Source organism: Vulpes lagopus, chromosome X, assembly GCF_018345385.1.
Source record: "Vulpes lagopus strain Blue_001 chromosome X, ASM1834538v1, whole genome shotgun sequence".
Classification (NCBI taxonomy): domain Eukaryota; kingdom Metazoa; phylum Chordata; class Mammalia; order Carnivora; family Canidae; genus Vulpes; species Vulpes lagopus.
The window spans coordinates 74799236-74821189 of NC_054848.1; the positions used below are offsets into that span (position 1 = coordinate 74799236).

At 42.1% G+C, this 21954-nt stretch overlaps 2 protein-coding genes and 1 pseudogene across 2 annotated transcripts in view; 2 read left to right on the plus strand and 1 right to left on the minus strand.

Annotated features, from left to right (window-relative positions):
• XKRX (XK related X-linked) overlaps window positions 1-21954 on the minus strand; it is a 104387-nt gene that overhangs the window by 59011 nt on the left and 23422 nt on the right. The window lies entirely within an intron of this gene.
• ARL13A (ADP ribosylation factor like GTPase 13A) lies at window positions 1784-13739 on the plus strand. The gene is given in 10 exon segments (XM_041741247.1): window positions 1784-1842; window positions 2220-2290; window positions 8430-8729; window positions 9973-10073; window positions 10837-11024; window positions 11666-11689; window positions 11722-11788; window positions 11895-11914; window positions 12025-12134; window positions 13732-13739. Coding segments are annotated over 10 exon segments (948 nt in total).
• Window positions 2719-3275, plus strand: LOC121482805 (annotated as a pseudogene).

Consider the following 21954-nt stretch of genomic DNA (forward strand, 5'->3'; position numbering starts at 1 on the left):
CCTCAAGGTAAGCAAAATATATCATTATCTCCATTTTATAGAAAAGAGATCTGAAGGTCTAATTTAGGTGATTTCATCCCAGGATACCTATGAGAGACACTGGATATGAAAGAAGGGACCAGTAACCCCTAATCCAATTGTTTTCCTCCTCAGTTAACCTATTTATCCATCTTTAGAGTGAGTTCTTGAGGAAAAACTTGTGTGATGTCAGTTTGACTCTTCTTGGTGGCACTAACAAATACAGAGAGCCTGATATCAAGCTAGGAAGCTCTGCCAATTATCAGGAAATGGACATGAAGCTGTTACTGGCCTCATCTCAAAGGGAGATGGCTATCATAAAACCCAGACAATTGGGCTCTGGTGTTTCAGGCTCCAGGTCTTATCAGCTTCAGGAGCAAAGCAGGAATAAGGCTGGATTTGATCACTGTCCATATGTAAGTTTTCCCTTTCATTGAGCAAAAGTCATAGCCATTCTCCAGGAGGTCCTCATGGAGAGCCAGATGATTTTCCTAGGGAATAAACTGAACTCTAAGTAATGCTATGAACTGTCTCTATTTGATAAGCTGGACATGCACTGTGTTCATTAGGTAGCTAGGCAAAGTCCATCTGAAGTATCAGCTGCAGTACTTTGCTAACCCAATCAGAACTTCCCCCAGCTCCAGGCTCCAATAGAATTAGTCATTAGGAAAATGTAAATTAAAACCACAATTAGATACCACTTCCCAACAACTAGGACAGCTATAAACAAAAAGACAACAAGTGTTGGTGAGGATGAGGAGAAATTGGAAGAACCCTCCTGTACTGCTGGTAGGAGTGTAAAATGTTGTAGCCACTATGGAAAACAATCTGGCACTTCCTCAAAAGGTTAAACATAGTTATCATGCGACCCAGCAATTATACTCCTAGGTATATATCCAAGAAAACTGAAAACACATGTCTAGAAAATTGGATGCAAATGTTTATAACAGCATTATTCATATGAACCAAAAAGTAGAAACAATCGAAGTGTCCATCAACTGATGAATGGATAAACAAATGTTGGTATATCCACACAATGGAATATTATCCAACCAGAAAAAGGAACAAAATACAAATATATGCTCCAACATGGATAAACCTTGAAGTGATTGTCTAAATTGCCCTTTTTACTTAGGTGATCACTTCCAAACACAGCCACACTTTGAAATCACCCAGGGAGCTTATGCAGCTCCCTACAGTCTTTGAGAGTGGGGCACCTGGATTGATGTTTGAACTCTATTAGACTAGGTGATCTCTAAGGTCCCTTACAGCTCTAGAAATTGTATGAAAATCTAAGCCATTGGGTCACCAATTCTCACATTTTTGAAGCAGAAGCAATGAGAACCAAGCCTAATGGACAGCTGTTACTTACAATAGGTCCCCTAATAGGTTCTTCTTGAGATCTAATCTGGTTCTTCTCCAAGGCATTGCTGCACACCCCACTCCCACCCAGGACTGAATGAAGATATTCCTATGATGGGATGAACTATGGCTGAAGGGACAGGCCACACCTGATGTTATGCCCATGGTGGGTTGCTTTAATAAGAAATCTTTGCAGGTACCTTCCAGTGGAGTTAAGAATAACCAGTCTTTCCATCTGTAACATTTATAGACAAGATTGGATACAATGAAGTTATGGACTTCTGACTTCAGACCTTGTTTATCACCACCTGTGTAGTCCTAAGGTGACTTAGGTTCAGTGTTAACATTGGGGCTGAGTTTTCATGTATCTGTTTCCCCTAATATTAAAGAACCAAGCTGAAAAATGTTCCAGCTGCTGACTTCCAGCTGGTCTCGGCTAAAGACAACTGAAGAGGCACGAAGGTAATATTGCAGTTATTTCCCTAGACCTATTCCACCATTTCCTCTGATGTATCCACCCAAAGTCCTTGAAAGGAGGAATCTTCATGATCTACATTGTGAGGGAAAGTGATTAAGCAGTATCTGCCAAGATTGGAGGCGAGGTTGGGAGAGGAGGGCCAATTCTCCAAGGCAAGTAAATGAGGGGGAAAAATGCATTCTTGCAGGCTTTAGGAGGGGGTTCCCATACCGCTTTCTACCACCTTGGCTATGCTTTTTATGGTATATGCATTGGGACTACTGCATGCAGAGCCTCAACATGAACAAAGAGTAGAATTCTTTATCCTCAGAACTAGCAGTGCTTTTTAAGGCTTCAGCTCATTTTTCTTTTCTATTTCCAGGAATGTAACCATCATCATCATTGGATTGGACAACTCAGGCAAAACAGTTCTTGTGGAGGCTTTCCAAAGATGTAAGGGATTATTAAGAACATTAGGGCTAGGTCTCCTATGGGCCCCAGGGACCAATGAAATAATCATTCCTTCCTAGCCTACTTCATGGCCCACAGGTTCCCTCTTTTGAGGATAAATACTTCCTAGCACACACACACACACACACACACACACACACACACCTCTCCTTGGGCATTAGCAGCCTGTTTATGTAATGGTTGTCACCTCTCCCTTTACAAGTTATCCCAATTGAAGTTCCTCTCTATGTCAGTATGAATAAGCTCAAACTATGTAAAGTACTGCAGTCAATTATAAAGGATAGCATGTTTGAACAGTGTCTGGTTTCAGAACTCAAAGTGGAATTTGGTCTAGATAAGAGAGACAAGTATGGGATAATGAAGAATTTTAATAACATGAAACTCTTTGTGACAGTTAATATAGAGGGTTGGAGCTTGAGAAATGTTGTCAGTTCAGAGACAGGCAAGCCTAATACCAGATCTCCAGTTTAATACCTTGACATTTCAAGCAATAGTCACGCAGAATCTCAGGGAGCTACTATTCTAGTTGTGAAAACCCATTTGACTGCTGGCCAGCCAATCGGGGAGCCCAGCATACGATGCCATTGACATTTATAAAATAAAAGAAGGGGTATGATGATGTGGCTGAGCTTTACATAACCTGGGGCCTCAGAAAAGTACAGGAAGTGTGGTCCATGTCAGCTTCCACCATGGCGTACTGTGGTCAGGGCCAAAAAGCGCAGAAGGTGATGGTTCACCCATCAACCTCATCTTCAGATACTTGCAAAACAGATCTCGGATTCAGGTGTGGCTTTATGAGCAAGTAAACATGCAGATAGAGGGCTGTGTCATTGGTTTTGATGAGTACATGAACCTTGTATTAGATGATACCGAAGAGATTCATTCTAAAACAAAGTCAAAAAAACAACTGGGTTGAATCATGCTAAAAGGAGATAATATTACCCTGCTCCAAAGTGTCTCCAACTAGAAGTGAGAAGTTCTTGAGAAGGCCATGTAGTTTGTTTTTTTAGATGTCCTTTGTTTGGGAATATAGTTCTAAAACCCTTGTTTGTATTGTTTTGATTACCTTTATGTTATTACCAGAGGACAATAAATGCTGGGGGATTGTTTTTATTTAAAAAAAAAAAAAAAGAAAAGTACAGGAAAGGGCTAACCTGACTCCTAGGCTAGTTGTTTACCTGAAACCTGTATCAATTTCCTTGAACTACAGTGACTGCCTGCTGGCTGATCTTGGGATCTCTAGTTGTCCACCACCTCCCCACACACCCCATCCTGTATTCAATCCACACAGTTGTCTGAAGGATCTAATCCAAAACTCTGATCATGGAGCTTCCCTGCTCAACACCAAAGTCTCCTCATTATCATCAAAACAAAATTTAAATTCCTTAGCAGCATACAAGGTCCTCCACAATTTGGTCCTTGACTTCACCTCCAGCTTCCTTTGCCCATGCTCTCTGCAATATGCCCCCTGATTAAAGCCAAAACTAATTATTTGCCATTTCTCTGTGATCATACCATTCTGGTTCACATGCCTACACTCTGTACATGCTGTCTCACTGCCTAGCATTTCATCCACTTCATTACCTAATTGCTTAATCAAACGCCCTGAGACACAAGCCTAAGCTTGACCCCAGCTCTACCCGGGCCACCCCTAATGCCCAGCACCTCCTTTGTCAGCTCCCACTCAATTCTCTGCCTCCCTCTACCTTGCACTTATCACAACATCACTGTACAATAGCAAGTCCATCCCCTAGGCTGTGAGCCCCTTGAGAAGTAATAGATCTTTTCAGCTCTATATCTTTAGTCTCTGTGCTTCTAGTACCCTCAGGCAGGTACTCAATAAATATTTGTGGGATGAATGTTCTTCCCCATTCTCCTCTGACAACATACTGCCGTTTTACAAGTGCTCCATCCCCTGTCCTTTCCCTTTATAGGCAGCAAACTTGACTCCCTGCCTCTCTCAGTTCTCTGATAGGCAGAAACAGTAAAAAGGTAAGGAGGAGCAGGAAAAATCAAGGAGCCGAGATAAATCACAAGATTACTAGGATAATTATTAGAGCCCCAACTCAGCCCCTCTCCTAGATTCTCATCCACTCTGGTGGGGCCTGGGAATCTAGCTTTTAAAAACTCCCCAGGTGTTTCTGATGGCCAGCCAGTTTTGGGAAGCATTCATTTGCAATTAGCCATGTGCTATTCTGTCTGTGAGAACAATGCCTGCTTTTCATTCTAATTCCTAGAGGAAAGAACCTGTACTCTATTTAATGTGTTACTGTATAACTTGCCTTGTGCTTGGTGACTAACTTGGAGCTGATTCATAAGCCAATAGGTTTATAATTGTGACTTTATTCAAAGAATAGTTTTTGGTTTTTTTTAGCTTTTCACTTTTATTTTATTTTTTAATAATAAATTTATTTTTTATTGGTGTTCAATTTGCCAACATACAGAATAACAACACCCAGTGCTCATCCCGTCAAGTGCCCCCCTCAGGGCCCATCACACATTCACCCCCACCCCCCGCCCTCCTCCCCTTCCACCACCCCTAGTTTGTTTCCCAGAGTTAGGAGTCTTTATGTTCTGTCTCCCTTTCTGATATTTCCCACACATTTCTTCTCCCTTCCCTTACATTCCCTTTCACTATTATTTATATTCCTCAAATGAATGAGAACATATAATGTTTGTCCTTCTCTGATTGACTCATTTCACTCAGCATAATACCCTCCAGTTCCATCCATGTTGAAGCAAATGGTGGGTATTTGTCGTTTTTAATGGCTGAGTAATATTCCAGTTTTTAATGGTCAAGAAGCAAAGTGCCACTGATATCACATTCTTTTTTTAAAAAATTAATTTATTTACTTAGAGAGAGAGAGAGATCATGAGCAGGGGGAAGGGCAGAGGGAGAAGCCAACTCCCTGCTGAGCAGGCAGTCTGATGTGGGACTTGATCCCAAGACCCTGGGATCATGACCTGACCCGAAGGCAATTACTTAACTGACTTAGCTACCCAGGCACCCTTGATGTCACTTTCTAAAGAATGTCTCAGGCCATCTTTATCCATGCAGGACAACCAGAATCAATCTAGTAGGTTGCTCTGTACCCAAAATGCAATAGCTTGCCTCCCCTGCTCTTGCAAATGTTTATGATTACCAAGAACAGATAATAGCTTAGGAAGGAAATTCCAATCTACAAGTTATAAATTGTGTGAACATTTGAAGATGCCAACTATAAAATATTTTGGGACATTTAAGATAAACCACTATTATCAATGACACCATTCACTCTAACTGTTTTGTCTGGCATGGTCACATGGGGGCAAGAAACCCAAGCATGAACACAAGCAGGGCATTTAGAGCAGTGCTTCTCAAATCTGGTTATACATTTCAGTTACCTGGAGAGCTTTAAAAAAAAATGCCTAAGTCCCACCCCAGATGTATGGCATCAAACCTTCAAAGAATGAGGCCTAGCGTCATAGGTTTTAAATGCTCCACAATGATCCAGGAGCATCATGAGTACTGAGAGCCAAAACTCAGAATCAGCTGAGGAGATTTCACGCCTACTGACTCAGGTGCCTGAAGGTTCAGATACTATGGTCTGGGTGCCCCACAGATTCAAAATCTTAACAAGTGCACCAGATGATGCTGAGACACAATAGGCTTGAGTTTCACTGCTCTCTAAGGCAATGGGTCTCAAGCTTTAAAGTGCAGGAAAATTAACTGGGGATTTTCTTAATTATAGGGGTTTGTTAAACATATGAATGCTTGGGTTCTTATTCATTTGGTATAAAGTAGAACTTAACAATCACCTCCTTGTACCTCTAAAGCAGAGAGTCCCCAGACTGTGCTTTATGAAACACTCTGCTAGAGATAGAGAGATAAATTGGACTCAGTACCTGTCCTCAGGGAGTTTATAAATTAATAGCAGAAATAAAAGAAATGTAAATAATCAGGAAACAACTTCTCATGGCTTCTATGGTTCACCAACATTAGATTGCACTATTGAAAGAACTGCTAAGGTTTCAAGTAGAAAGAAAAAAAAAACTAGGGAAAATGTTTTGCTCTGACAGGGAAAAGATGATATAAAGCTTGCCTGGATGCAGGAAACAAGATTTAAAAATTACCTTTAGAGTTTCAACCTATTCGCTCACTATTTTTAAGTCGTCTAATAGACATAGCAAATATCACACCAAAGTTGTGACTGAAAACTATGCAATCTGAAAACTATAATTAAGATCACTGAGTAACATGAAAATACAAGTTATAAGATCACATTAGAGTGTAATAAGATACACACATATGCATATATACACACACATACATACATGTAAAACTTTCAAGTTTCTTACCAACTTCTCAGCTAAATGACTCATTCTGGCAATCCCATGGAAAATGTCATAGGTAGATCTAAGACTATATATAAATAAGAAGCTACTGATTCTGGTGTTAAAACTCCCAGGTATGAGTGTAGAGAATCTATAAAATCATTTTACTCCTTATATGGGGAGAGACCCAGGCCAGGACTGTTAGTTCAAAAGACTAAAATGTGTATAAGACTGTCATTTTGGGGATCCCTGGGTGGCGCAGCGGTTTAGCACCTGCCTTTGGCCCAGGGTGCGATCCTGGAGACCAGGGATCGAATCCCATGTCGGGCTCCTGGAGCATGGAGCCTGCTTCTCCCTCTGCCTATGTCTCTGCCTCTCTCTCTCTCTCTCTCTCTCTCTCTCTCTCTCTCTCTCTCTCTCTGTGACTATCATAAATAAATAAAAATTTTAAAAAAAAGACTGTCTTTTTGAACTGCATTTCTATGGGAGCTGAAAGAGGTATGGAATGCCCTATGGGATTCTATGCTCTGGCCATAGCCTTGAAACAGTAAATGTATCTGAGTTTCTAATGGTTTCTTGGAGGAGATATGAGGAAGAGGACTTCATATTTTCGTCTACAATAATATGTACCACAAACATTTGTCGAACACCTACTATATGTAAGGTAATGCAGAGCCCCTCCCTGACAACTTATATTTTAGTTGGGAAGACAGGACACGCACAAAATGAGGTCAAGAACCAGTTCAATAACCACGTGCTCAAAAAGAGAGAAATGAGAACCAGACAGGTCAGAGAGGCTTCCTAAAGAAAGTGCTATTTGAGCTGGGCCTTGAAGAATGGGTGGGAGAGAAGGGCCTCTTGTTCATTCATTCATCAGAATTCATTCAACAAATATTCATCTGTTGTGCCAGCTATGTACCACTTTCTGTGCTCAGCATCATGAATATCATGGTGAATAAAACTGAAAGGGTTCCTGTCCTGTTGTAGTTTCTAGCTCAGATAACAAAATCATAGATTTCATAGCACTTATATGTGCTGTGAGTGGTAAGCTTTCTAGTGGAAACAAGATCTAAATTGATCTATTTTTTAAAAGCCAAAAGTTTCCACCAAAGAGTGGTAGAAGAGTGTCCTAAGCAGTGGGAATAGCATCTTGTGAAGGCCTAGGGCAAGACAGAGCATGGCATTCTTGTGGAGTGGGAGGACCATGAGCCAAGGAGCAGAGGGAGGAAGAAACTGGGTGTCTACCGGAAGCACTGTAGACACCAGTCAGGTCTGGCAGGTCAGAAGGCAAAGGCATCAGTATTCTATCCTCGGAGCAGTGGGCACTCACTGAAGGTTACTGAACCAGGAAAAGGTAGCATGACAAAGTGCTGGTTTAGGAAGATGAATCTGTGACTATGAGCATGATGGCAAGATGCCTCATTTGGTTTCCTCAGGGCAAACTCTGGTCAAGCCTTGAAATGTTAAACAAATTGTTTAACAAATTCTTACATCTAACTATTGTTTAATCTAAAGTAATTGTTTAGCAAATTCTTTTTCTTTTTTAAAGATTTTATTTATTTATTCATTCATGAAAGACAGAGAGAGAGAGAGAGAGAGAGAGAGGCAGAGACACAGGCAGAGAGAGAAGCAGTCTCCATGCAGGGAGCCCAATGAGGGACTCGATCCCAGGTCTCCAGGATCAGGCCCTGGGGCCGAAGGCAGGCGCTAAACTGCTGAGCCACCCCGGGATCCTCTGTTTAACAAATTATGATGTCTAACTCTATTTCTCTGCTTTGTGGTTGCTTCTCCTTTCTTCTCTGTGTAGTACTTCCCAGTAGGATGGACAATTGTGTGAAATCTGAATTGACTAAACTCCTGCTGGACGAGTATGAAGTTTCCATCTATGACCTGAACGGAGACATGAAGGGCCGAAAAATCTGGTCAAACTACTAGGCGCAGGCACACGGACTTATTTTTGTCCTGGATTCCAGTGACTTAGGACGCATGCAGGAAGTGAAGATCATCTTGACACATCTACTGTCTGATACAAGGGTGGTGGGGAATCCTATCCTATTGTCAGACTCTGCTTTTGTGCCCAATTTCCCCTTCCCATGTACCCTGAGAAGTAGGCAGAGGAAGGGTGGTCCCTTTGTCACACCCTGCTTGACCTCCTCTTCCCTTCAGCTCAGTAAGGGAAAGGGGGACAGTCCTCTGGGGGAAGTTTTCAAAAGCCACTTTCTACCACATACTGTCATGGGAGAATATGTTACCTAACTGTAGGAAGGTAATTCTGGGAGCACCTGGGTGGCTCAGTGGTTGAGCGTCTGCCTTTGGGGTCCTGGGATCAAGTCCCGTATCAAGGTCCCCACAGGGAGCCTTCTTCTCCCTCTGCCTATGACACTGCCTCTCTCTCTGTGTTTCTCATTAATAAATAAATACATACATACATACATACATACATAAGAAAGGTAATTCTGAAGGCAAGCATCAAAGGGAAATGGAGAGTAATATCTGGATCTTTAACCCCCTTCCCTCAACTCTTCCTGAAAACTGCCTTCCTGAATTTCCTTCTTTTCTGCCTTCAGTCTCTGATCCTGAAAAAGTGGCAGAAAACAACCCCTATTTTGTATAATTGATGTTAATGGACTCCTCCTTTGGCCAACTACCCCAGAGTTATGTAACTAGCATTCATTCCAGGGTAATAGTTCTGGTGATAGTTCTGGTGGCCCATCAACCCTCACCCTTCCCCCACTCCCTTTTTGCTTTTTTTCATTCCTCATTAGTACTTCCAACTCGTGCATGAACAGAGGTTCAGAGAGTGTGTAAAACCTTCAAATCTGTTCATATCCTGGTTAGCAATTCTTTCTTTTTTTAAAAAAGATAGTTTGTTTATTTATTTATTTAACAGAGAGAGAGAGAGAGCACAAGCAGGGGGAGCAGAAGGAGAAGCAGACTTGCCACTGAGCAGGAAGCCCAACACACAGGGCTTGGGCTGGGATCAGGTCCTGGGATCAGGACCCAAGACTGAAGGCAGATGCTTAACCAACTGAGCCACCCAGGCTTAGCTAAACCCTCGGTTAGCAATTCTAATTCAGGTTTGGTGGCATAGTGTAGAGGAAATGAGAAACAAGGCCTTGGGATTATCTTGAATTCAATTGATCTGTGCTCTTCTTTCCTCCAATGAGAGTTAGCCAGAAGAATCTCTGCGTCATCCCATTGCTTATGTTTTTAAAGCTAGTTCCTGGATATGTAGTAGTTGTACTAGAATTGGTTCTTCTCCTCTTTCCCTTCTTTGCTTACCCTTGGTCTCTATTTCTGTTACACTCTTCCTCTTCTCTTCCCTCCCTCTCTCCAATGCCTTGCTCTAGCCTGGCAAACAAACAAGAAGGATGCCCTCCTACCTTGTGATACTATTGAGTATCTACTCCTAAAAAGGCTAGTGAATGAGAACAAGTCCCTGTGCCAAGTGGTACGTATCAACCCCCCTTCCTTCCCTGCCTCACCCTCACCCTCTCGAGCTCAGCTGATGCATCCCTTGGCCTATTCCATAATCAGCCCCATCTGCTGAGTCTCAGGCAAAGCCTCTCCCCCACGGCAACATCTACAGTGATGATTTCTGACTCAACACTGACAATAAATAAAACATTTTTATAACACTTTCACATCTTCTTTCTTATTAGGCCTTCAAAATAGCTCTGTACAGTTAGAAGTCTCATATCTTCATTTTATGGATAAGAAAGCTACGGCTCAGAGACTATGGGTGACTTGCCCAAGGTCACACATCCAGGACATTACACCACAATCACTTTATTAAAGGACCTTAACTTCTGTCTTTCATGTACCTTCTCAGGAATGAGGGCTGAGTGTCTCCTAGGAAGTCTTAGAGCCTCTCTGGGCATAGCAGAGTTTAAGTGTACCTCTGCTCTTGGCTGAGAATAATTGGGACTTTGGGACTCAGGGGTCCCAGTCCCTTGGGTTAGAAGCTATTCTTCTGGGCAGCCCGGGTGGCTCAGTGGCTTAGCGCTGCCTTCGGTCCAGGGTGTGATCCTGGAGACCCGGGATCAAGTCCCATGTTGGGCTCCCTGCATGGAGCCTGCTTCTCCCTCTGCCCGTGTCTGTGTCTCTGCCTCTCTCTCTCTTTCTTTCTCTCTCTCTCTCTCTCATGAATAAATAGGTAAAAACTTTAAAAAAAAAAAAAAAGAAGAAGAAGCTATTCTTCCCTTTTGTCATAGGAACCCTGTTCAGCCATCAAAAATCTCCAAAGAAGGAACCATCAGCCCATAATTGAAGGGCTGTGCTGGCTATTAGCTGCCATTGGGGATAAATATGAAGAGCTGTGTACTTGCCAACAGCCACTCACCTCAAGCATTCCAACCTCCAAGGGCACCAGAGGCTCTGGGGAAAGATGCTCATCAGACAGGTACTGAGCTGCCTCTGTTAGGTGTGCTGATAAGAAGAGATGCAGGAGTCAATCTTCAGCATATGCAGGGAGGTCTGGGTGGCATATCGATTCTGCGCAGTGCTGAGCAAGTGTCTCAAGATCAGTTGGTCCAAATGAGGCTAAGGCAATGACCACGAACATTCCAACATTGTTAACTATACTCTCCCCTCAGCACAACTTGAGTGGCCCTGTTAGTGAGGTGAATTGTATAAAGGCAAAGCCAACCTATCAGTATTAGAGCTTCTCCAAAACAGGGCTTCTGTTGCCTGGTTTGCCACACAGAGGAGAAAAGGAACATGAGCCCCTTAAGAAGCTTATTGAAAACATTCCACGGCCAAAAGTCTTAAAGCTACCCTACATTCTCTGCTTTCAGTTCTCTGATCCTCCTAATAATAAGGAAAGATGAACGAGAACACAAATATGGAAAAGAAGAAGAAATAGGAAAAAAAGAAAACAGGAGTTAAGATTTTGAGGAATAAAAGACCTAAATGTCCTCTTGCTCTGTTGTCCTTTTCAATGTCCAAAAGCATATGGCAGGGATGGGGTAATAGCTACATTCAATTAAAGAATCTCAAGTGTGCCTATTATCACTATTGCTGCTTCTTTCCTCTCTTCCTCAGCTTTGCTACCAGGATGGGAATGTCCAAAGAAAAAATACAGCACCAAAAAAAAAAAAAAAAGAAAAAAGACAGCACCTAGGACAATGCTCAGTGGAAGCTAGGCCCCTAAAGCCAATTCTACAGGTAAGTGGCTCTTTAAATGTTACTGTCCCCAGGGACCAATCCCTGCCTGAACTGTCAAAGCACCAACTGACTTTTTGTTTTTCCCTTCCATCTTCTTGCTGTCCAGAAAGAAGGTTTAAGAATAAGGCCTAGGGGATCCCTGGGTGGCTCAGCGGTTTAGCACCTGCCTTTGGCCCAGGGCGCAATCCTGGAGTCCCGGGATCATAAATAAATAAATCTTAAAAAAAAAGAATAAGGCCTAAAAAGAATATATCAGTAACATTTGCTTTAGATGAACCTATGGAGGAAGGTGAATGTTCTGGGGAAAACAGAACTCAGAACACTACTGAGCTTTGCTATGATCAAAGTGATGACTCGCAGCCCCCAGATCCAAACGCCGATGATGATGATCTTTTTTTTTTATATATAAATTCATTTTTTATTGGTGTTCAATTTGCCAACAAATAGCATAACACCCAGTTTTCATCCCAGATCTTTTTGAAGGTAATGTTGGACCAGTGATTAGTCAGAAAAGATACACAGCCCTTCTCTCACAATTTATAAAAGGGTATTCCTATTGTAAGTCTGAAACTCTTTTCTCATGCTATGGTTGGTGGTTAGAAGCAGCGGATGAAGTACAGGGAGAGTGCTTGGGGACTACCATCTGGTAGCCCAGTATGATGCCCCAGCACTCCGGCACTGGCTGACACAAAATCTTTGTTAGCACGGCTATCAGATTATCTTAAAGGTTATGATTTCCAGTGGTGGAAGTACAACCTCCTAAGTGGTACCTTCATGGTGAGTAGTTTGGGTGTCTGTCTCCCTCTCTCAATGTGTGTGTGTGTGGGTGGGTGGGTGTGGGTGTGGGTATGTGAATGAAGAACTTTAAAAATGTGGAAACCCAATATTGTATACAACAGCTACAAGTTGGAAAAAAGCTGAAGGACTAATAATGGGGTATGGCGAAATAAATTATGGTGCATTCATACAACAGAATACTATGCAGACATGAAAAGAGATAGTGCTGACTTACATTTACTGATGTGGAAAGTTTTTCACAGCCTGATCTTTTGTGAGAAAAAATGGTAGATAAGAGTCTAGCATGTTCAGCGTGATGCATATACATGCACAGAATAATCCAAAGAGAAATCACCAAAACATCAGCAGTGTTTTTTCTCTAAAGGTGAGATACTATGTGATTTCGAGAAGGAAAAGGCCTAGGTGACTTTCTTTGGATTTTTGTTTTTTTGGAAATTCTTAGTTTTTACAATAAGCATATACAATCTCTCCCAATGCAATAAAGGCATTAAAAGAAAAAAAAAAGCGAGACCTTGAAGTCCCATTGTTAATGGCCACTCCTCAACATTCCTTGGAACCCCGACTGTCAATATTACATGACCTTTGCTCTCCAAGGGATCTAGCCCTTCAGGCTGCCCCAGACATTTGGGTTGTTATAACTGTACAGAGGGGCCCAGAATTGGCCAGGGTCATGGAAGAGGAGGAGAGAGGCACTGCTCTGTGGATAAGGGGTAAGGATGAGAGCTGAATGGAAGAAATCTGGTAGAAGAGCAGAGGAAGTGTTTTTCTAGATGCCAGAAACTACCCCTAAATCTCTGTCCAGAATTGAAATCCATTTTTCATTTCTATAACCTCAGAATCAAGGGCAAAAAACAAAAAACAAAAAACAAAAAACGGAGACCTGGGACACAGAGATGTTACTGGAAAACCCTTGCGAAGAAGCCTTTGGATCCTGTGGTCAGTATTACTTAAAGGGGAGAGGAAAGAGAGCAAGACTGAGAGAAAGCACGAGGCCAAGGCAGAGGGCAGGTGCCTGGAGGGGTGCAGTCTACACCCCCTTGGGTGTAGGGACCAACACCACCCCAAATGGGAGTGATCTGGGAAGGACAAGAAACCCGGTGCTTAGCTTCACTTGCAGTGACTGGCTGTTTTCTTTCTCTTATTAGACTTTTAACAACAGAGTACTAAAGAGAAACATGGAGGGAAGTCCAAAAAAAAAAAAAAATCTCATATCCCTCCCTCAGTAAATGGGTTCATCTTTAAGACCATCAGGACTTCTCAGTTTTTTACTTCTATTTGCTAACACCTCTAAAGTCCCCCTACAAGTCCACCTACTCTAACATCACAATCCTGAGGACTCCCATTGTCCCTATACATCTACATTCTAGCTGTCAAATGAAGCTTATACTTGTTGAGGGGCTCAAGAAAAGTTAGGTGGCATCCATTTGAGAAGGAAGATGACCTTGGCAAAGAAGAATAGAGGAGTATTGGTAGTATTTACTATTACTACAACTATTATATTACTTGCATCATCAGTACCACAGCCACCATTTGAGTGCCTTCTGGATGTCAAGCCTGAGGCACAGGCCTCAGTTCCTCACATTATCTTATTCACAAAAACCCTTAAGGGTAGGCAGTATCCCTGCCTGCATTTTCCAAATGAGGGAACTAAGGAACAGATGAGTTCAACAACTTGCCCCAAGGTCCCACACCCTGTAAGAAGCAGAGCAGGGATTTGAATCCAGATCTGACTCTAGAGCTGGTATTAGGCCAGGAAGATCTGTTTATGCTGTTCTCAAACTCCATGCTGAAAGGAAAAGCTACATCCAGGAAAAGTGCTGAAGTGAAGCCACGGCCAAGTCAGGAGAATTACACTGATAGAAATAAGCACACCACTAGTTGTAGCAGATACAGATGACTGACTTTCTATTTTGCCAGGTGCTGGGCTAAGTGCTTTACATACTATTACCTTTCACCTTCACAAGCCTATGAGGTCAGTACTATTATCATCATCTTATAGAAGCAGAAACTGACAGGTCAAATCATTTGGCCCAGGGCACCCATTAGGAAGTGGCAGAACTGGTTTTTGGACTAAGGTCCAACTCCATAACTCCAGCTCTTTTTTTTTTAAGATTTTATTTATTTGAGAGAAAGAAAGTAAGAGAGAGCACGAGCAGGGGGGAGGGGCAGAGAAGCAGACTCCCTCCCTTAGCAAGGAACCTGATGTGGGACTCGATTCCAGAACCCTGGCATCATGACCCAAGCAAAAGGCAGATGCCTAATGGATTGAGCCACCCAGGCACCCCCATAACTCGTGCTCTTAAATTCTACCTTATACAGCTTCACCTGGCAAGATAAGCCAACTAGCCCATAATTGTTTCTGGAGGATAAAAACCTTGCATCAGTCTTATAAACCCATCTAGAGGGTTGAACACTGTCTAAGTCTACATCACTTGCTATTACACATTACACATGGCCTTATCTCCAAAAAACCCACCCGAGGCACCTTGTGGATCTTTTTTTTAAGATTTTATTTATATGAGGGATGCCTGGGTGGCTCAGTGGTTGGGCGACTGCCTTTGGCTTTAATCTCGATTAAAGATTTATTTATTCATGAGAGACACAGAGAGAGAGAGAGAGAGAGAGAGAGAGAGAGAGAGAGATCAGGAGGGGGGGTGGAGAGATGCAGAGGGAAATGGACAAGCAGACTCCCTGCTGAACAGAGAGCCTGATGACAACCCAGGGCTAGATCCCAGGACGCTGAGATCATAACCTGAGCTAAAGGCAGACACCCAACTGACTGAGCCAACCAGGTGCCCCCCCTTGTGGATTTTTGATAGGATTCTGATTGAGGCTCAGACTATTAATCATGGAGCTGGAAGTTAACTTACAGAGTCTCTAGTCCAACCTCAGTTGCCTAAAGATGAGAAGATTGGGGTACAGAGAGGTTATGTGACTTGCCCAAGATTGCACAGCTGATCACTGACAGAGCTGCTTTTTTTTTTTTCAGAGCTGCTCTTAAGATCCCTATCTCCGGTGTGCCTGAGCCAGTACTCTATTTTTCCTGTTCAAAAATACTGCTTCCTCTGTGGGTCTCCCCTGGCCACTGCTGACCCACCTACTATCCTCCAAACTGCCTAACAAATGTCACTGGAGAATTCTGTTAACAATCATTTTCACCCAGAGATTCAGTAAAGCTCTCTACTGAAGAAGAGTTTTATCAAACAGGAAATGTAATTGAACAAACTAGTGTTCTTAAGAAAACTGTATCATCCACATTTGTCTTTATGGCATGTATGTTTATGAGGCAGGCATACTTTCTCAGCCAAGAGGGAAGTGTGGTTAAAGAGGGGTGGGAGTGCTACCATTAAATGTGGGCAAGTTGGAGAATTTAAGCTGAAGCAACTTAATAAAACTGCATTTCAGTATATTGGCACACTTCCCTCTGTATGTGTTCCTGAATGTTAACCAAATTTTTGTACATAGACTCCATCAATCACAAAGTTATTTAAAGAAAATCCCCCAAATACAGCCTGTATACCTCTATTTATTTTTTGAGTGAATCTTAATTTTGTTGCTACAGTCTGTTACTGTACTTTCCGAATCTCAAATCCCAAATTGCTGGGTAACTCTGGCAATTTCCCCCAGTGAAGACAGAAATAAGAGTACCTACCTCACAGAGTTGTCAGGATCAAAGGGGAAAATCCATATAAAAATGCTTAGCATCGTGCCTGGCACATAATAAGTAGCTCATTAAATGTTAGCTACTATTATTATGATTAGGGGAGAAGCTTAGATCATTAGAGAGCTACACCTCCCTTCTGGGAAAGAGATCCTCTTTTCTGTAAAGGACAACCCTAAGAGAGAGGCCTTGGATTCTAATGTAAAAATAGCATTGAGAATTTAGGGTAACTACAACCACTGCTAATCACTGCCTCCAATATCCTTGCCTTTGAAAATCCTAAATCTGCCAAAGAGGTCTTACGAATCCATGTCTCAACATGGCAGCCCAAGACCTAGAATAGGGATAGCCCCTCAACCCTAGAGGGCAAATTTTCTTTTTTTTTTTTTTAAGATTTTATTTATCTATTCATGAGAGACACAGAGACAGAGAGAGAGGCAGAGACACAGGCAGAGGGAGAAGCAGGCCCCCTGCAGGGAGCCCGACGTGGGACTGGATCCCCAGTCTCCAGGATCACACCTGAAGGTGGCGCTAAACCGCTGAGCCACCGGGGCTGCCCCAAATTTTCTTTCAAGCAAGTGGTTGACTTGGAAGTTTCGTTCCTTTCATTGTCAAGGTCTTGGCCTCCCTCCTCCAGGACTTTTAAGGCTTAGCTCCTTGTCAGAATCTCTGTGTAAGCAAAAGGCCCTGGTCCATCATTCAACAAACCCCATATGGCTCTGAGTACTTGTCTGTTTGTATTATAAGACAAGCCTGGGTTTTCAAATAGAAAATTCAATATGCAGAGGTGGTGGGGGGGGTCCCTCTGTTTGCAATGATTTTCAACTCCTGACATCTACACACCACTCTTCATTTGTATGTTGTTTCTACATGCCAGGAGTACCCTGTCAGCAGTACTGGTATCCAGTGTGATCTGCAGAACATAGATCATATAGTGAGTACACAGTAAGAGTTAAGAAAGAACAGTCATCAATTAGGATCAGAGCATGGAAACCAATAGTAGCTAACATAGCTGTAACCCCCTTGAATATCTGAGTGTTTGGTGCTTGGGCCATGTGTTCTGGATATCTCTTCCCTCCCAGTAACCAATCAGAATCACTCATTTTCAAGGCAGTTGCTACTAGTGAGACTTAACCAAATGCACTGAATAGAACTCTTCTCAGGAGAACCTCACCTATTAGCATTCTCAAGCATAAAATGCCATTAGCCACCTGAGGGGCAGAGGTCACACCTGGACTCCCTGCTTTGTCTCTAACCTCCTTTAACCCTTTACTGGATGACCAAAACAGATTTCTGAGAGGAAGGGGGTAGAGAATGAGAGCTATTGCCTAGCTTGCCAGGACTGGAAACCATCCCCACATCCTACTTCATTTTCACAGGTGTGCCGAGATGAACTGTAGTCATGGCACCCTTACCTGTACCTTACTTCTTTAGCTAGAATAATCCATCCTCCCACTCTCCCTGCCTTTTCTCTCATATCAATCTCTATGAGACACACAGGTGGAGTTATCCCAGGTGAGTGAGAAAGCAGCAAGAACTTCTTGCTGTTGGCACAGAAATAGTATCAGCTGGGGGTTGTGGGAGTCAAGGCTCTTCATCACTATGCCTATGAAGTGCACGGCTCAGGTCCAGGGAACCCAGAGGCTCTGCTGTCGACTGGTGGGCAGAGTGATGTTAACAAAGCACTCAAACTGCTGTGTGATGATGACTCACGAACCCCACGCAATCCCACGCTCATGCTAGTCTCCACTTCCAGGAACTAAAATAGAGCTCTGGTGCTAAGAGACGGCAAGCCTTTTATATCTGCTTAGAAAAATGAGCGCAGTCCTAAGAACTATCATGCTATTCAATACAATGGAATGTTACCTAGCCATTAAAGATGACAATTATGTACACAGCACAAGTGGGAAGCAGAATGTAAAATAATGTTAAGTGAAAACAGCACATACACATGCTGATTGCAACTATGACAAACATACACAGAAGGGTTCATCCCTCAAGAACGTAAGAGAACAAAGAGTGTCATAGTTCTTTTAAATTCCACTCGCCCTCCACCAAAACTTTTAAAAATTGTCATGGTGGTCAAACTAGGTTACAGAAACACCTGCCTTTTGGCTGATACAGGAGTTAATGCCACAGTTCTTTGGATCCAGGGAAGAGAAAAGGAACGGAATGCTAAGGGAGCTGGTGCTTTAAAATGGGCTGGACCCAGGGCAGCCCCAGTGGCTCAGCGGTTTAGCGCCACCTTCAGCTTGGGGTGTGATCCTGGAGACCCGGGATTGAGTCCCATGTCAGGTTCCCTGCATGGAGCCTGCCTCTCTCTCTCTCTGTCATAAATAAATAAAATCTTTAAAAAAAATGGGCTGGGCCCTTACTCTTCCCACTCCTCTCATGTTCAGGGCACAATTACCATTTCAGGCTTAGCACTACAGTGAGAAACTCCTTCCCAATACCTAGCTGACCAAACTCTAAAATGGGAGTTTAAGACAACATATATATTTGGACCTCCTTTTTCTAACGTTTTTATTTTTTAAGTTTTTAATTCCAGTAAACATAGTGTTAATTTCAGATGTACAATATAGTAACTTAACATGTCCACAAATTGCCCTGTGTGCATCACAAGTGTACTCCTTAATCCTTATCACCTACTTCACTCATTCTCCCACCCACCTCCCCTCTGGAAACCATTAGTTTGTTCTCTATACTTAAGGGTCTATTTCTTGGGACTCCTGGGGGGCTCAGCAGTTAAGCATCTGCCTTTGACTCAGGATGTGATCCCAGTCTGGGAATCAAGTCCCACATCAGGCTCCCTGCAAGGAACCTGCTTCTCCCTCTGTCTGTGTCTCTGCCTCTCTCTCTGTCCCTCATGAATAAATAAATAAAATCTTTTTTTAAAAAGTATATTTCTTGGGGCACCTGGGTTTACTTGGTTAAGTGTCTGCCTTCGGCTCAGTTCATGATCTCCTGGTCCTAGGATCAAGTCCCGCATCAGGCTCCCTGCTCAACAGGGAGTCTGCTTCTCTCTCTCCCTCTGCCCCTGTCCCCTCCACCTTGTGCTCTCTCTCTCTCTCTCTCTCTCTCTCTCTCAAATAAACAAAATCTTTAAAAAGAGAGAGAGTCTTTCTTGGTTTGTTTCTCTTCCCTTTGCTCATTTGTTTCTTAAATTCCACATGAGTGAAATTATATGATATTTGTCTTTCTCTGACTTACTTCGCTTAGCATAATACTCTCTAATACTATATTTGTCACTGCAAGTGGCAAAATTTCATTCTTTTTTGGGCTAAGTAATAATCCATTTTATATATATTCATACCACCTCTTTATCCATTCATCAGTCAATGGACACTGGCTGTTTCCATAGTTTGGCTATTGTACACAACACTGCTATAAACATTGGGGAGCATGTATCTTTTGAATTAGTATTTTCGTATTCTTTGGGCAAATGCCTAGTAGTGAAATTGCTGGATCATAGGGTAGTTCTATTTTTAACTTTTTGAGGACCCTCCATACTGTTTTGCACAGTGGCTGCATCAGTTTGCACTCCCAACAGCAGTACAAGAGGGTTCCCCTTTCTCTTAACAGTTTATTTTTGCTTTTGTTTCCCTTGCCTCTAGAGATATATTTAGAAAGAAGCTCCGATGGCCAATGTCAAAGAGGTTACTGCCTGTATTCTCTAGGATTTTGATGGGTTGCCTGTTTCACATTTAGGTCTTTCATCCATTTTGAGTTTATTTTTGTGTATGGTGTAAGAAAGTAGTCCAGTTCCCAACACTATTTGTTGAAAAGACTTCTTCCCATTGGATATTCCTTCCTGCTTTGCCAAAGATTAATTGACCATATAGTTGTGAGTTCATTTCCAGGTTTTCTATTCTGTTCCATTGACCTATGTGTCCATTTTTGTGACAGTACCATACTGTTTCAGTAACTATAGCTTTGTAATATAGTTTGAAGTCCAGAATTGTGATGCCTCCTCCTTTACTTTTCTTTCTCAAGGTGGCTTTAGCTGAATATTCAGGGTCTTCTGTGATTCCATACAAATTTTAGGAATATTTGTTCTAGCTCTATGAAAAATACTGTTGGCATTTTGATAGGGATCACATTAATGTGTAGATTGCTTTGGATAGTATAGGCATTTTAGCAATATTTGTTCTTCTGATCCATGAACATGGAAGGTTTTTCATTTCTTTGTGTCACCTTCAATTTCCTTCATCAGTGTTTCACAATTCTAAGATTACAAGTCATTCACCTCCTGGGTTAGGTTTATTCCTAGATATTTCATTGTTTTTGATACAATTGTAAAAAATGGGATTGATTCCTTGATTTCTCTTTCTACTGCTTCATTATTGGTGTATAGAAATGCCACAGGGGCACCTGGGTGGCTTAGTTGGTAGAGCATCTCACTCGTGATCTCACGTCTTGATCTCAGAGTTGTGAGTTCAAGCCCTGCATTGGACATGGAGCCTACTTTATTTTTTAAATATTATTTAAATTCAATTATTAACATATAATGTATTATTGGTTTCAGAGGTAGAGATTAGTGATTCATCAGTCTTATTATAATACCCAGTTCTCATGTCATGTGCCCTCCTTAATGTTCATCATCCAGTTACCCAGTCCCCTCACCTACTTCCCCTTCAGCAACCCTCTATTTCTTATGATTAAGAGTCTCTTACAGTTGGTCTCCTCTGATTTCATCATTTTTTCCCTCTCTTTCCTTATGATCCTCTGTTTTGTTTCTTAAATTCCACATATGAGTGAACTAGAGGATATTATGCTAAGTGAAATAAGTCAATCAGAGAAAGACAATTATATGATCTCACTTATATGTGGAGCCTACTTTTAAAAAAAAGAAATGCAACAGATTTCTGTATGTTAACTTTGTATCCTGCAACTTTACTCAAAGCATGTATCAGTTTTAGCACATTTTTTGGTGTTCTTTAGGGTTTTCTATATAGAGTATAATGTCATCTGCCAATAGTGAAAGTTTAACTACTTCTTGATGATTTAGGGTACTTTTTATTTCTTTTTGTTGTCTAACTGCTGTGGCCAGGACTTCCAGTACTATGTTAAATAGCAGTGGTGAGAGTGGACATCCTGTCTTGTTCCTGCCTGTAGAGGAAAACCTCTCAGTTTTTCCCTAGTGAGGAGGATAATAGCTGTGAGTTTTTTATATATGACCTTTATTACACTGAGGTATGTTCCCTCTATACCTTTGTTGAGAGTTTTTATCACAAATGGACGCTGTACCTTGTCAAATGCTCTTTCTGCATCTATTGAAATGATCATATGGTTCTTTTTTTAAAAGATTTTATTTATTTATTCATGAAAGACAGACAGAGACACAAGCAGAGGGAGAAGCAGGCTCCATGCAGGGAGCCCAATGTGGGACTCGATCCCGGGACTCCAGGATCAGGCCCTGGGTCAAAGGCAGGCTCTAAACTGCTGAGCCACCCAGGGATCCCCTATCCTTTCTTTTCTTAATGTGGTATATCACTATGACTGATTTGCAAATACTGAACCACTCTTGCAACCGAGGAATAAATCTCACCTGATCATGGTAAAGGATTCTTTTAATGTATTGGTGGATTCAGTTTGCTGGTATTTTATTGAGAATATCTGCATCCATGTTCCTCAGGGATACTGGCCTGTAGTTCTCTTTTGTCAGTGGAGTCTTTATCTGGTTTTGATATCAGGGTAATGCTGGCCT